The sequence below is a fragment of the Artemia sp. Qi Xiang Cuo genome, chromosome 17 (genome assembly GCF_049724085.1).
Source record: "Artemia sp. Qi Xiang Cuo chromosome 17, ASM4972408v1, whole genome shotgun sequence".
Lineage (NCBI taxonomy): Eukaryota > Metazoa > Arthropoda > Branchiopoda > Anostraca > Artemiidae > Artemia > Artemia sp. Qi Xiang Cuo.
In genome coordinates, this window is record NC_142810.1 from 58992128 (window position 1) to 59009404 (window position 17277).

The 17277-nt window shown below is 38.5% G+C and overlaps 2 protein-coding genes across 3 annotated transcripts in view; both read right to left on the reverse strand.

The window, feature by feature from the left end:
* LOC148942413 (putative flavin-containing monoamine oxidase A) overlaps nucleotides 1-5451 on the reverse strand; it is an 82336-nt gene extending 76885 nt beyond the window's left edge. Inside the window, exon 1 of the mRNA XM_089103747.1 lies at nucleotides 5341-5451. Within this exon, the coding sequence (XP_088959873.1) occupies nucleotides 5341-5344 (4 nt within the window). The 5' untranslated portion in view covers nucleotides 5345-5451. The remainder of the gene's footprint in view (nucleotides 1-5340) is intronic.
* Nucleotides 5452-7623: 2172 nt separating this feature from the next.
* The window catches only part of LOC148942414 (putative flavin-containing monoamine oxidase A), an 87565-nt gene continuing 77911 nt past the window's right edge, over nucleotides 7624-17277 (reverse strand). The window contains exon 10 of one of the 2 annotated variants that reach the window (XM_089103526.1): nucleotides 7624-7881. In XM_089103526.1, the coding sequence (XP_088959652.1) occupies nucleotides 7740-7881 (142 nt within the window). In that variant the 3' untranslated portion in view covers nucleotides 7624-7739. Of the gene's footprint in view, nucleotides 7889-17277 lie in introns of both variants that reach the window. The other variant, XM_089103527.1, reaches the window with a different exon arrangement.

Here is a 17277-nt window from a genome sequence, read left to right on the forward strand (position 1 = left end):
TCCACAAATACTCCTGGATGTCCCCAGATGGTCGGACAAAAAAAAACAAATCGATCACTTTCTCATTTCAAGACGTTGGAGAAGCAGCTTATTTGACGGACGTGGTTTTGTGGAGCTGACGTTAATTCAGACCATATATTGACGATGGCTGAAATACAATTTAAGTTGATAGCTCAAAAGAAAAGTGACCAGTACCTATAGGCAGTTTGTCGGTTGACACCGACAAACTGAAAGACCAGGACTTACGAAAGGATTTCTGTATATCCCTGAAAAACAGATTTGAGGCCTTGAGTCTAACAGATGAAACTGTCAATCATGGTGTCAAAGGTACCTGGTTCATAATCAAGAATACCTACCAAGGTGCCGCCAAGGCAAGTCTTGGATATAGGAAAAGAAAGAAGGAGGAATGGATATCGGACGAAACCTGGAAATTTATTGACCAGCGGAAGGAAACGAAGAGAAATATCCTGAATACGTCAAGGCCTGAAGATAAATACCGTCTGCAGCTTCGGTATAAAGAAGATGATAAAGTTGTCAAAATAAGTGCAAGAAAAGACAAGCGAAAGCAGATAGAAGAGAAAGCGGCACTTGCCGAAGAGGCTGCGAAGAAAGGCGACTCCAGGATGGTTTACCGACTAACCAGTGAGATAGTTACCTGTCGTAGAAACTTCAAAACAGGCTCATTCAACTGGAAATTCAAAGCGATAGTACCTTTTTTAATAGTCGAAAGTGATTGGAGGGCAACTAGCCCCCTCCCCCACACCCATCATTCCCCCAAACATAACCAATCAAAATTTTGAGATAGCCATTTTGTTCAGCGTAGTTGGTTTCAAAATGGAAAATTTGTTTTTGAGGTGGACACTCCCCCACAACCCTCAGGGCAAGGATTTTAAGTTATGCCCTGGGGGCATATAAGGCTTTTATAGCGGACATTGTCGTAAAAACTTCAAAACAGGCTCATTCGAATGGAAATTCAAAGGGCTAGTACCCTTCTTAATAGTCGAAAGTGATCGGAGGGCAACTAGCCCCCCCCCCCCCACACACCTATCATTCCCCCAAATACATCCAATAAAAATTTTGAGATAGCCATTTTGTTCAGCGTAATTGATTTCCAGATAGAAAACATCTTTTTGAGGAGGACACTCCCCCACAACCCTCGGGGCAAGGGTTTTAAGTTATGCCTTGGGGGAATATAAGGTTTTTAAAGAAGGCATTGTCGTAGAAACTTAAAAAATGGCTCATTCGATTGGAAATTCGAAGGGCTAGTGCCCCTTTTAATAGTCGAAAGTGATTGGAGGGCAACAAGCCCCAACCCTCCCCCCCCCCCCGCGCGCCCATCATTCCCCCAAACACATCCAATCAAAATTCTGAGAGAGCAATTTTGTCCAGCGTAGTTGATTTCCAGATAGAAAATATGTTTTTGAGGAGGACACTTCCCTACAACCCTCGGAGCAAGGGTTTTAAGTTATGCCCTGGGGGTATATAAGATTTTTATAGAAGGCGTTGTCGTAGAAACTTCAAGAAAGGTTCATTCTATTTGAAATTCAAAGGGCTAGTACCCTTTTCTAATAGTCGAAAGTGATTGGAGGGCAACTACCGCCCCCCTCCCACGCCCATCATTCCCCCAAACACATCCAATCAAAATTTTGAGATAGCCATTTTGTTCAGTGTACTTGATTTCCAGATAGAAAATATGTTTTCGAGGAAGACACTCCCCCACAACCCTCAGGGCAAGTGTTTTAAGTTATACCCTGGGGCAAATAAGATTTTTATAGAAGGCGTTGTCGTAGAAACTTCAAAACAGGCTCATTCGATTGTAAATTCAAAGGGCTAGTACCCTTATAAATAGTCGAAAGTGATTGGAGGGCAACTAGCCCCCCCCCCCCCTCTCAGGCCCATCATTCCCCCAAACACATCCAATCAAAATTTTTAGATAGCCATTTCGCTCAGCTTAGTTGATTTCCAGATAGAAAATACTTTTTTGAGGAGGACACTCCCCCACAACCCTCAGGGCAAGGGTTTTGTGTTATGCCCTGGGGCATATCAGGTTTTTATAGAAGGGTTGTCGTAGAAACTTCAAAACAGGCTCATTCGATTGGAAATTCAAAGCGCTAGTACTCTTTTTAATAGTCGAAAGTGACTTGAGTGCAATCACTTTCCTCCACATCCCTCAGGGCAAGGGTTTTAAGTTATGCCCTGGGGGTATATAAGGGTTTTAAAGAAGGCGTTGTCGTAGAAACTTCAATAAAAGCTCATTCAATTGGAAATTCAAAAGGCTACTGATCTTTTCAATAGTCGGAAGTGATTGGAAGGCACCTAGCCCCCCCCCCACAGCCATAAATTCCCCAAACACATCCAATAAAAATTTTGAGATAGCCATTTTGTTCAGGGTAGTTGATTTCCATATAGGAAACATATGTTTAAGGAGGACACTCACCCACAACCCTCAGGGCAAGGATTATAAGTTATGCCCTGGGGGCACATAAGGTTTTTATTGAAATCTTTGTCGTAGAAACTTGAAAAACGGCTCATCGGATTTCAAATTCAAAGGACTAGCATCCTTTTTAATAGTCAAAAGTGATTTGAGGGCAACTTACCCCCCTCTCTCGCCCACCTTTTCCCAAAACACATCCAATCCAAATTTTTAGATAGCCATTGTACTCAACGTAGTTGAAAGTTTTGGAGTTTAGGTCTTTAAGGATGAAAACCCCTCCCCTCACAACCCTCAGGGCAGAGGTTGTAAGTTATGCCCTGGGGGCATGTAAAGTTTTTATTCGAAGCGTTGTCGTAGAAACTTCAAAAGGGCTCATTCAATTGGAAATTGAAAGGGCTAGTGCCTTTTTTAATAGTTGAAAGTGATTGGATAGCGACTAACGCCCCTCTCACGCCCACCATTTTCCCAAACACATCCAATCAAAATCTTGAGATATCCATTTTGTTCAACGTAGTTGAAAGTTCTAGAAATTAGGCCTTTCAGGATAATAAACCCCTCAGAGCCCTCAGTGCAACGGTTGTAAGCTTTGCCCAACGGCCATATAAGGTTTATATAGAAAGTTGTTGCATAAGATTTATAGAATAGATTTTAGTCTTCCTCACATCCAATTTTTATATGTTTAAAAACTAAATGTTGACTTAAGATTAAATTAAAAAGCACTGTGATAATGCTAATTCCCAATAAGGCATCTCAGCATTATCCCAAGAACGACTGAGGGTATTATGTTCAAACGTTCGGGGCTACTTCTGCTCTTAAAATTTAACGAAATCCAAATAGCGTAAGTGTATCCAAGCTATCAAAGAAAGTAAACAGATTTTTTTGCGAATGGTATCAAGTTTTCCATTACAAGTCAATTAGAGGAGTTATGAAACTAAATTAAACAGTACTATTTGTGTCCAGATTTTTAAAAGGGTGTATGCTGTTGAAAATTGCTGAAAATTTTTCTCCGGCATACAAATAGCAGGCCAAACTATAAAGTCTCAAAAAACTAAAATATTTAAAGTATTATTTTCTTTTTCCCTGAAAAGATTTTGTCAATATAAAACGAACGGAAATTAATTAAAAAAAACTTTTTCCACAAAATAAGTTTTTCAAAGAAAAGTAAAGAACTCTATTAAACAAAAATTAGCAAAAATAAAATAAAATAATCTACCAAGCATGAAACTACCACAAATCAGCATCAATAAATAAATGAAACCCAAAACGAACAGAAATTACAGTAAATAACAGAGTCAAACTCAAAACGAGCAGAAATTAACATAAGTTGGGCGCAAAACCCCTATGCCTTCCCAAGGTTAGAACAAAATTTGCACTTTACTGAAAAAATACAAATGAATGTGCATTGTCAGTTTAATATACATATACTGATATTTAGTAATCAAAATGTCAATATTATTTGATTTATTAAAGTTATAAAAGTAAAAACATTTATATTTTGGGGGTACATTTATATTTTATAGATTGGGGGGACACCCCTCCCCCCAATCCACGGCACCCGGAGAAACTGCCACGGTTGCCCCCTTAGGAACGGCTCTGGTCAGTGGTACGACTCAGTAAGCTTGGCCACAGCTGATCAAGCTCAAAATAGGTACAGGGAGATAACTGAAGGGGGTGGGGGTGCGGGAAGCGTCGGATGATTTGTCCCAACACGACTCATAGCACTTCCAGTCGAAGGGGGAGAATCAGGAGATTTGTACCTGTGCTACACTGAACGTTGGTCTGCATGCCAAAAAAAATCTTATTTTTCTCTTGCTTTCTTAAAAATCTTCTCCTTTTAAGCGCTGTCTTTTCCCGACACAGTGTTTTACGACCGTTTAGCTTCTAGAGCTATAAGCTCCCTTTTCTGCCAGTGTTCATACTTTAAAAAGCTCAGTTTTCGATTTCACCTGTGTTTGCTATTCTGTCTTCTTCTTCTTGTTTAGATTAGCATGGGGACGCTCGGAATCAAATTCCGAGCTATTTTGTTTTCTATCTTTTACTTATCTATCTTTCTATTTGTTTTATCTGTCTAATTATCGATCTTTCCATCTTCTGTTTTCTATTTAATATTTTGACGTTTTTTTTATTTGTATGTATTCACTAGCTTTCTGCCCGTTTTCACCCAGAAAAAGGTCAAGGATCACCTCATTGCTACCAGTTCCTAATGAACATGGTACAAATGGTGTGCATGTAACTTAACCCATGTATCTGAACCACCGTGCAACTGAACCCCCATGCAACTGAACAACCGTGCAACTGAACCCCGTGAAACAGAACCCTCGTGTAACTGAACCCCCAAACAACTCGACCCCATTCAACTGAACGCCTTTGTAACTGAACCCCCGTGCAACTAGATTACAGTACAACTGAGCCCCGTGGAACCAAACCCTCGTGCAACTGAACCACCGTACTCAGTTTTTCAGTGAATACGCTGCCTTGCTATCATTATGCTAGTTTACAAAGCTGTATTGTGAACCTTTCATGACCCTGTCATACAGGTCATTAACCTGTATCGCAATTTCAGCCCAAGCTTGTAATCAATGATGTAAAAAAAACTTAGTCAACTTTGCTAGAAATGAAACATCAAGCGTAAAATATTTTGTTTTGTGAGGGGGATTGGAATTGGACCAGTTAAGAACAATATTTAAATGCTCCCTCAACAATCACGAGCCAAAAAACGTAATTTGTCTATCCTTATTACGTACATTACTTTCAGGGCCCTTCTCTATTATAGTCTAAGCGCATATAAGGGTAAGTAAATCCACAACCATAAGTGGTTGGAAAAGAAGCAGTTACCACTAAAACCGATTTCAATTCAGATTTATTTTTAAGATATGTGGGATTTAGGGACTAAAGGTGTTCCTTACCCATTATAATCCTGTGTAAAAGCACTTATTTTTAATCGAATATCCTTTAAGCTGCATACACTCGGTTTCTGCAGTTAACTTGTTCTTTTGTACTTAAAATCAGTAAGAAAACCGACCCGCTGATATTTTTTTAGAATTGTTCATTGTTTCCAACTGGCTAAACCTCTACAGCTATATCAAGATAACAGTTGACAATTTCTCAGTATCGCCATCTATTTTCGTTAATTCTGCCATTTTATTTATCTTTTTGCCTAATTTAGAAACTGCGCTGGTTGATATTGCTGTATGTAGCGATTGAAAGCTAGATTCCTTTATATCAATATTCCAGTGGTTGTCATCACAGTAAGTTTCCTCTTCACCTCCCCCCCCTCCCCCCACCCCCATCAAAGGGTGCTATAGGAATCAAAGTGTGCGGACAGAACTACCCCTTGAATAAGGCACATGACCAAACAGTGTGCACTAAGCATAAACTCACCGTGTTTTAGCTTAGGACCGTTTAATTGTGATCGTTTAAGACATAATTGTGACCATAATTGTGATCCTAATTGCGATCATAATTGTGATCATAATTGCAATCACCATAATTGTGATCGTTTAAGACAATAAAATCCAAAATATAGCTGTTAAACCTTTGTCAGGTAGAACTTCAATTACTAGTTTATTAGTTATTATGGGTTTATAAATTATTATTAGTAATTATTTGATTGCTGTTTTATAATTATTAACGAATTTCACCCTAAGGGTCAACTTCTTAATATTTCAAAACGAGAGATTAACACGTTAGCATTTCCACATATAAATATGGCGATAATGTCCCTGTTCTTTTGAAAACTCGTTTCGAAGAACGAGGAGCATCGAATCTAGTACATCCAATTAGAAATACGACTAGAGCTTCTTCCGTAATTCGAAATTTTGCTCTCCCCCCCCCCCCCCTGTGTATAGAACATACACCTAGTTGAAATAAAAAATCCAAGTCGTCTGACATCTTTCAAGGCTACAGCAAAGAGATTTTTCCTTGCAAAAGAAAACTAATCATGAGCGTTTTTGTTTTGTTTTTAAGTAGAATGCTTATTGTATGTGTGCGAATCACGCATGAATGGCATTTAGAATAATGTAGAATAGTTTTACTAGGATATGTAGAGTAGAGAAGCAGGGGCGGATCCAGGATATTTTTTAAGGGGGGGGGGCAAAATAGGTTGATTCGATAAACTTGCGTTAGGAGCAAGTTTAATTGACGCAATCTTGTGTTAATTAAGTAAATTACACTATTTTAGACTACGTTAGGGGGCGCCCCCTCGCTCCTCCCCTGAATCCGCCACTGTAGAGAAGACTGGAACCTGTTGCCAACAAATTCTTTGGGGTTTTCTAAGCAGATACTGCAAAATGTTTTGTATGTATGTGAAAAGGTGCAACACTATTATACTTATTAGGTGGAAGGGGAAGGGGTGGTATTCGGATCCCAAGGCCCCTGAATCATGTGGACCAAAGCCCGTACACATCACTGATTTTAAATCTTGATCAGGGATCAGTGAAGACTCACCCCTCCTCCTAAATGTTAGCTGGGCAATCACAAGTCAAAAGATCTTGGTGTTTCTGCTTTTATGAAGTTGTTTGTGTGAGGGGAGAAGGGGGTTGGGTGGCACGGGCCCAGAACCAACGACCCTCAACTTATGTCATAGACAGTCTTTGCACATTTCAAATCCTTACCGAAATTCCTCTATAAGGTCTTGGTTTTAAAATGGGCAATTTGCTGTTTTGGGCCTTTACTCAGGGGCTGTAATAATCGAACTGCCTTCCCCGACAAACAGATCAAGAATGATCAAGATCAAGAACAGATCAAAATCTAATACCATGATTCACTTAAAAGAGAACAAGATGTTAGAATTTCAGATCGAATGAGCACTCTACAAACATTCTATTATCATCCGTTCAGTTCTAGGATCATCTTTGCAGTATAGCATAATTGGATACCCACAACAATGGGGGGGGGGGCGTATGTCACTGGGTCTTTATTTGCGTACCTGACCTCAAACATGTAAATTTTTACAACGTAAAATTTTCCAAGTTTCCGCGAAGGACCTTCAGGTGGATATAGAGGAGAACAGAGGGTATTTCCTCGTCAGCTTTTCTTCATTTTATAACTTTTCCTAATATTCGTTCGAAATGAGAAAGGGTAATTGAAAGAGGGATAAAGGGAGAAGACAAAGGGAAGAGATAGAGATAGAGAGAGGGGAACAGTGAAAATAAAATAAGAAGAAAAAGGGATGCAAGCCTGCCTTAAGACCTTTGGACATAATTTATTAATCGAGTAAAGCTGACAAAAAGATGACTATCACAAGTACAAACAACATTCACTGGTATAGAGTGCAACATATAACATCAAGTTTTCCCTTATTCTTCTAGATTATTTTCCCAGACAGAACGACGCCATATTTGTTCCGAAGTGAAATACCTAACCAGGCAAAGAGAATAGTAGCAATTGGTAAAGCAATTGTCCACCGGAATACGGTATTCGGCTGGGCAGTATCAACTTTCTCACGACTGTTTTCTCAAAAAAAAGAAAAGATTAGAACATTGTCAAATTATTGATTATTTAGTTGACAACACATTATCACAATTACAAATAAAGGCTGCAAAAATGAAAACAAACAGATAAAAAAATAACATTCGAACAGTTATAATCAGATCAATGTTGCAAAATGTAAACTGCATTCGTAGGTATGTCTGTAACGCTTTATGAAGACACGTGTCAAGCCAAATATCCGTGTCTTAGATAGCTCCTGTCAACATACAATTTGGTGTTGGATGGAACTAGTTGAAATCAGACATCCAGTTTCAGATCTAGAGATCTGTGTCTAGGATTTAAAAATCCACCAGTTTTGAAACTTCAGTAGCATCATCTTTATTATTTGTTAGTATGTAGTCTATACATTTTGTTTTTACTAGTTCAAATCCAAGTCAGGTTTAATACCAACAACTCCATGAATTCATGAAACAATTTAATATGATCATTACCCAAAATTAGAGCTTGCAAAATTTTACATATAGTTTACCCCTGAAATTAAAAATTACCAGAAAATTACCTAAAATTATCAAAAATTTCTAAATTTCTGAATGCGTTAACTACGGACCAGCCGATTCGTTGGGATCGATGACTGGTTATCAGAATTGATTCTGGGGGAGGGACGGGGTCTTCCCGTCCCTCCTCATTTCAGCTTCCAAAAATACGCATTATAATTTTTAGCTTGCAGCTACGAGACTGAGATCAAGCAAACTACGAAGCGTCGGCACTACACAACAGCTACAGCAACAAAATATTGGGGGAAACATTAGAAGAAACAAAAGATCAAAAACAGACATACGCTTTTATACATCAACATAAATGCAGTGTCGAACGTATAAATTCAATATTATTGTGCGCTTAATCAACAAGAGAAAATTCTAGAAAATAATAATTTCTTTCCTTATTTACAAATAGAAAACTTTATCTTCTCGGTTTTTCCCCTATTTCGAGAAAAAAACATAGACGTCAATTCTTGGATACATTTTTGAAAGATTGCTTATCTCTTAAGGTCAGGTATTGCGCAACGTTCTTTTACTTAAAGAAATAAATTAAGCACAATTGAGGCGTAGAGCAAATATATATATGTATATATGTATATATATATATATATATATATATAAATATATATATATATATATATCCGAAATATTTTTAATGTCGATATTCACCGGTGAATGTTCGAAATTCCTTTTTCTCTGCTTGGATTCAATTAGCTTTGGGAGTCAGCTTTTACAGTTTTAAGCAAGCTATGATGGTAAAAGTTAAAGTTAGGTTATGCTAATTTAGGTTAGACCAAGTTAAAAATACCAGAAACGGGTTAAAAACATAAACCAACTTAACCTAACCTATTATCATCAAACCTTGCATTAAACTGAAAAAGTTGACTGGCAGCGCTGACTAAAACCAAGGAGAAAAAAAGGTAGTTCGGACGCTCACCGGTGAATGTCGATACTCACCAATTTTGGACATTCACGGTAATATATATATACTCAATAAAAGGAATGTGTTTGGAACGTTAAGTGTCTATCTGACTTTGAAGTGATTTATCGAACTGAAGTTGTACTAGGGGACTTAAATATCAAGGATGGGACACAGGGATAGATGGTATACTACTTTAGACCGATTTGGTTTAAGGAAGGATATGAATTTTTGAAGAGTAGCTTTAGTAGATAATGGTTGGATTCACCGCACATCAAACAATAAGCTGTACTTTCAGGGCAATAATTAGGTCACGGTTAGGTCACGTTTTAAGGATGAAGGATGATAAGGTTGTCAAAATTCGTGCATTTTGCTCATTCATCAGGGGAAAAACGATAAACATCGGGGAAAAAACAATTTATCTCCTCGAATGAGGAGAGAAAATGCGACAAGACAAGATTTAAAATAAATTGGAACTTAGCACGTGGGAGTAAATAGTGAAGTGCTTTTTGGTCATCTATATTGGGGCAACCAAAAAACCTGACGTCTTTGAGTAGCCGTGGATAGCTGTAGTAGTACATTCATAGAGTCCATATAGGACAACAAGAGGCAACCCCCGTTGGAGACAATTTGGGATAAAAGCTTACCGTAGGATTTCTGACTGACTTTCATAAGTAACTTCAGACGAGGGGAACCTCAAAGCAGTGTTATTGAGCCTATAAAACTCAGTTCTAAGCTAGGGATGAAAAATGAATACCTGGCTTGGCTGCCAAAAATCAGAGTTGTATTCAATGTTATACTTTTAGTTGAAAAGCATAAGGCGAAACTCAAATGCAGAAATTCTGATACTGGAATATGCCACGTCAAGCCAACCTCGGTTAATATTCGAATGTTCAACTGGGTGTAGACTGGGTGGTCATGAACCCTTCTAGCGTTACTGGTCCCTCATATGCTAAAAAAAAAACTTCGTTTTTGGCTGTCCCTATTACTAGAATGGAAATCCTAATAGTGCGTTCTCCAACAGCGTAGGGGATGCACCTTTCACAGGTTTAACTAACCACAGTTGTAGCTCTGAACAACCTTGCAGGACGCCTTCCAAGGATGGTGCCCTCGGGGTAAATTACCTCGTTTGGTTTACATTTATCTCGGGGTAAATGCAACCAGGAGCGAATATAAATTTGAATTAACTCTTCAGTAATGGTCTTTTTGGTTTTGTGTGTCTCAGTGGGCTTTTTGGACTGGGTAACCTTTTCACTACTTTAGTCTAGAATGGGCGGTCCCCTCGTTGTAGCACTCGTTGTAAACTAGGTCATGGTTCCTGCCACAAAGCCCCATTAAGTATGAAGGCACTAGACCCTTAAGGTCCAAACCGGCGGTGTTGATCTCGGTTCCGTGACCATTCAGACAGGAGGTGCAATTGTGGGGGGAGGGCAGCCATCCTGTACTTTCGCATACCCTTCCTCAATGCCCATTTCACAGGCCCATTGCCTCGAACTAGTGTGAATTAGTGAGTTAAGCGACTAATAACTAACTCCTTCAAATTAGAAATAAAGGGGGGGTGAAGGGGTCAAATGGACAGAAGGCTACCAAAGTAGTATTATTAGTAAGAAAGGTAGATGCAGTAAAGATGTGAAAAAGTCACATATCCAGGCCACCAGGCGTTTCTTCGTAGTTGAAAAAAAACCAAACCATTTAAAAACATCCTCCGCCAAGTCAGTGCTTCCCCCTTCTCAGACTCCTCAATAATTTTATCCTATTCTCGCTTTTTAAACATTTGTATTTCCTTTATTCCTCCCCTTCTTGAATATGCTCCTTCAATTTGGCACCGTGGCATTTTTAGCAAGAATTCAGATGATATTGATTGCGGATTATTGCGAATAATTTCTAAAGAGGGCAAATTCTCCCTTCGACCAAAAAAAAGCCAGGTTAGAAGCTGTAGAGAGCAGAAGATTGTGTTGTGTCTCCATTTGGCAGAAAAAAAATGCACTACTTGATCCTAGGATTGAAAACACATTCCGAAAAATACAGCCCCCCCCCCATCAGATTCCGTTCAACCCGTGGTGTTTCGCATCCTCTAGCTATCCATAATATAAGTTGGGCGCAAAACCCCTATGCCTTCCCAAGGCCAGAACAAAATTTAAACTTTACTGAAAAAAAATACAAATGAATGTGCATTGTCAGTTTAATATACATATACTGGTATTTAGTAATCAAAATGTTAATATTATTTGATTTATTAAAGTTATAAAAGTAAAAACATCTATATTTTTTTCAGTAAAGTGCAAATTTTGTTCTGGCCTTGGGAAGGCATAGGGGTTTTTGCGCCCAACTTACATTAATTTCTGCTCGTTATCAGTTTGACTCGGTTAGTTATTGTAATTTCTGTTCGTTTTGGGTTTCATTTATTTATCGATCCTGATTTGTGGTAGTTTCACGCTTGGTAGATTATTTTATTTTATTTTGGCTTATTTTTTATTTAATAGAGTTCTTTACTTTTCTTTGAAAAAATAATTTTATGGAGAAAGTTTTTTTTAATTAATTTCTGTTCGTCTTATATTGACATAGTCTTTTCAGGGAAAAAGAAGATTATACTTTAAATATTTTCATTTTTTCAGACTATAGTTTTGGCTGCTATTTGTATACTAAAATAAAATTTTCAGCCATTTTTAACAACATACACCCTTTTAAAAATTTGGACTCAAATAGTAGTGTTTAATGTAGCTTTATACCTCCTCTAGTTGACCTGAAATGGAAAACTTGATACCATTCGCAAAAGAATCTGTTTACTTTCTTTGATAGCTTGGATAAACTTACGGTATTTTGATTTGGTTAAATTTTAAGAGGAGAAATGGTAGGGTTGGCGTGGGAGGATGGGCGTGGGAGGGTGGGAGTGGAAGGGGGATTAGTTGCCCTCAAATCACTTTCGACTATTAAAAAGGGCATCAGCCCTTTCTATTTTCAATCGAATGAATCTATTTTCATTCGAAGTTCCCACGACAACTCCTTCGATACGAAGTGCCCTGGTCTAAACAACAACAACAACAAAAAATATTACATTATACCAACATCGATCTTTAATATAACAATTTAAAGCCTTCCAATCACTTTCGACTATTAGAAAGGGCACTAGGCCTTTCGATTTCCAATCAAATGAACCCTTTTGGAAACGACAACGCTTTCTATAAACACCTTATATGTCCCCAGGACATAAATTACAACCCTTACCCTAAGGTCTGTTAGGGTCGTTGTCATCCTCTAAGACCGAATTTCCAAAACTTTCAACGTTAAACAAAATAGCAGTCTCAAACCGTTGATTTGATGTCTGTGGGGAAAGGATGGACGTGAAACGAGCAGAAGTCGCTTTTCAATCATTTTGAACAATTAAAAATGGCCATAGCCCTTTCAATTTCCAATTAAATGAGCCCTTTTGAGATTTATACAAAAAAACTTTAATAAAAATCTTTTATGCCCCCAGGGCATAACTTACAACCCTTGGCCTGAGATTTGGGGGGGGGGGTCATTCTCAAAGACCTAATTTCCAGAACTTTCTACTACGTTGAACAAAATGGTTATCTGAAAATTTTGATTGGATGTGTTTGGAGGAATGGTGGGCTTGAGAGAGGTCTTAATTACCCTCAAATCACTTTCGACTATTACAAAGGGCACTAGCCCTATCAATTTCAAATTGAATGAGCCCCTTTTGAAATTTTACGACAACTCTATCTATAAAAACCTTATATGCCTCCAGGGCAGAACTTAAAACCTTTGCCCTTGGGGCTCTGGAGGGTTTGTCATCCTTACGTTGAACAAAATGGCTATCTCTAAACTTTGATTGAATGTTTTTGGGGAAATGGTGGGCGTAAGAGGGGGGTTAATTACTCTCCACTCACTTTCGACAATTAAAAAGGGCAATTTCAACTTCCAATCAAATGAGCAGCTTTTGATATTTCTATAACAACTTTCTATATAAACTTTATATCCCCCAGGGCATAACTTTCAACCCTTGCACTGAGGAATCTGAGGGGGTTATCATCCTAAAAGACCCAATTTCAAGACCTTTCAACTACGTTGAACAAAATGGATATCTCAAAATTTTGATTGAATGTGTTTGGGAAAATAGTGGGCGTGAGAGGGGCGTTAGTCACTGTCCAATCACTTTCAACTATTAAAAAAGACACAAGCCTTTTCAATTTCCAGTTGAATGAGCCCTTTTGAAGTTTCTACGCTTTCAATAAAAACCTTATATGCCCCCAGGGCATAACTTATAACCCTTGACCTGATGACTGTGGGGGGAGTGTCCTGCTCAAAGGTATAATTACCTGAACTTTGAACTGCGTGGAACAAAATGGCTATCTCAAAATCTTAATTGGATGTGTTTGGGGAAATGGTGGACTTGGAAGGGGTGTTAGATTTCTTCCAATCATTTTCGACTATTAAAAAGAGTACTAGCCATTTCAATTTCCAATCAAATGAGCCCTTTTTGAAGTTTCTACGACAACGCGTTATACAAAAACCTTATAAGCCCCCTGGGCATAATTTACAACCCTTGCCCTGAGGGCTGAGGGGAAGTTGTCATCCTCAAAGACATAATTTCAAGAACTTAAAACTACGTTGAATAAACTGGCTATCTCAAAGTTTTGATTAGGTTTGTTTGGGGAAAAGGTGGGCGTGAGAGGCGGGATAGTTGCCCTCTAATCACTTTCGACTATTAAAAAGGGCAATAGCCCTTTGAATTTCCAATCGAATGAGCCTTTTTTAAAGTTTCTACGACAACGTCTTCTATAGAAAAAACCTTATATGCCCCCAGGGCATAACTTACTACCCGTGCCCTAAGGACTGTGGGGGACTGTACCCAAGAACATATCTTCTATTTGGAAATCAACAAAACTGAACAAAATGACTATCTCAAAATTTTGACTTCACGTGTTTCGGGAAATGATGAGCGTGGAAGGGGTTTTAGTCACCTTCTAATTACATTAGAGACCTAAATAGGACACAAGCGAACCGGATTTTCAGTTGAATGAGCCCTTTTCGAAGTTTATACGACACCTTCTTCGATAGGAAGTGTCTTGTTCTAAAGGAAAAAATTGAAAAATAATACAGTGTGCCAACATCCCTCTTATGTGCCCCCAGGGCATAACTTAAAACCCTTGAGCTGAGGGTTGTGGAGGAGTGTCCTCCTCTTTACTCAGTCCCCGTTTCTTGTCTCATTCCCGAGTGTCCCGTTCTTTACTTAGGCAGCGCGATCGCGTTGTCCATGATTTATGGAACAGCTTTCTATATAAACCCTATATACCCCCTGGGCATAATTTAAAGTCCTTGTTCTAAAGCCTGTGAGGGGTCTATCATCCTGAGAAACCTAAGTTCCCGAACGTTCATCTATTTTTAAAAAAATGGATATCTAAAAATTTGGATTGGATGTGTTTTGGAAAATGGAAAAGTGAGAGAGGCGTTAGTCGCTATCCAATCACTTTCAACTACTAAAAAAGGCACTAACCCATTCAATTTCCAACTGAATGAGCCCTTTTAAAGTTTCTACGACAAAGCTTTCAATAAAAACTTTATATGCGCCAGGGCATAACTTACAACCCTTGCCCTGAGGGCTGTGGGGGGAGGGGTTTTCATCCTTAAAGACCTAATTTCCAAAACTTTCACAAAAATATATTTTCTATCTGGAAATCAACTACGCTGAACAAAATTGCTATCTCAAAATTTTGATTGGATGTGCGGGGGGAAATGATGGGCGTGGGGGGAGGGGGGTTTCTAGTTGCCCTCCAATCACTGTTGACAATTACAAAGAGCACTATCCCTTTGAATTTCCCATCGAATGAGCCTTTTTTGAAGTTTCTACGACAACGCCTTCTATAGAAACCTAATATGCCCTCAGAATTTAAATGTAGACCCTAGCCCTGAGGGTTGTGGGGGAGTGTCCTCCTCAAAAACATATTTCTATCTGGAAATCAACTACGCTGAACAAAATGGCTATATCAAAATTTTGATTGGATGTGTTTGGGGGAATGATGGGCATGGGGGGGGGCTAGTTGCCCTCCTATCACTTTCGACTATTAAAAAGGGTACTAGCCCTTCGGATTTGCAATTGAATGAGCCTGTTTTGAAGTTTATACGATAACGCCTTCTATAAAAACCTTATATAAAACCCTTGCCCTGAGGGTTATGGGGGACTTTCCTCCTCAAAAACATATTTTTATCTGGAAATCAACCACGCTGAACAAAATGACTATCTCAAAAGTTTGATTGGATGTGTTTGGGGGAGTGATGGGCATGGGGGGGCTAGTTGCCCTCCAATCACTTTCAACTATTAAAAGGGCACTAGAGCTTTCAATTTCCAATCGAATGAGCGCCTTTTGAAGTTTCTATGACGACCCCTTCCATATGAAGTGCCCTGCTCTAAAGGAAAAAAATAAAAAATAGTACATTGTGCCAACATCGTTCTTATATGCCCTCAGGGCATATCTTAAGACCCTTTCCCCGAGGGTTGTGGAGGAGTGTCCTCCTCAGAAATATGTATTCTATCTGGAAATGAACTACGCTGAACAAAATGGCTATCTCAAAATTTTGTTTGGATGTGTTTGGGGGACTAATGGACGTGGGGGGGTTAGTTACCCTCCAATCACTTTCAACTATTTAAAAGGGCACTAGCCACTCTAATTTCCAATCAAATAACCCCTTTTCACACTTTCTACGACAACTCCTTCGATACGAAGTGCCCGGGTGGAGAAAAAAAAAACACACACACACATTGTGCCCACATCGTTCTTTAATTAGGCAGCACTAGCGCGCTGCCTATGATTTTTCATTTGTATTACAATTTATTACATTTTCACAATTTTATACTTTCTTATAATTTTTATTACAATTATCCCTCTTATTACATGTTTCGGAAGTCTTTTTTTTGTATTTCCATTTCCCATGAATTTTCGTCTCACCTCTTGGCTTTGGCTTATTTACTATGTACATGGCCCGTTTTTAAATATTTCTTTTTATGTTCAGTTCGACTGGTATATACAAATTCAGTCCGTCAGAGGATGTAATAGTTACATTTAACGTTACACATAACGGTTTCAAAACTTCCTCAAAACAAAAACCATAAACAGAAAATAGAAGGTCACCCATCTTTCTAGGAAAGTGCCACCCCAATAGAGTACGAACCTCCTGCGCAAGGAAGCTGGGGAATACCCCCTGCTGCAAAATCCTTCTTCCGCTCAGATCGATCATCCTACTTTACAAGTCTTGCATTATGCTTGTTCTAGTTGGATTTATATATGTGTTGATCTTATAAGTGAGGGGTTGATTTATAAATGAGGGGGGTAATCCCTCGTATTAGGCTACACTTTTATGCTTTTGACGCTATTTATTAGTATAAATATTCGCGTTTGCTTTTTCATCTGCGCCGTATTTTTATAGTCTTACAAACGGGATTTCAAATACATTAAAAGAATCTTATCTTATATTGATTATGTTGACATATTTCGTCTGATGAAATACGTTGAATTCATGATAATCGATAGAAAATAAAATCTTTTAGATTTACATCAAGCAGATGACTTGCGTACCAGTGTAAAAGTATAAGCAAAATTGAATTTTCGAGTGTTTTGAGAAATCAGGGTGGGACTCCATAATGAATGCTAAGAAGACCAAGTCCCTTAATATCAGAAATAAACGAGGTTGAAAAGGTTGAGGTTGATAAACGTGGTAATAAAGAACTTGACGAAGTGTATAACATTCCCACCTAAGTAGCATTATTAGGAAGAACCGTAGATACGGTAAAGATGCAAATAATAGAACAGACTGAGCGTTTTTGTTTTAGTTGAAAAAAAATTGAAAACATAGGAAGATAGTCTTAGAACGTAGAGTGCTTCCAAAAGTTGATGAAGTTAATACAGAGCAATTGCGTTTCGTTGCGTTGAATTGCGTTGATAAAATTTGTTGGAGTA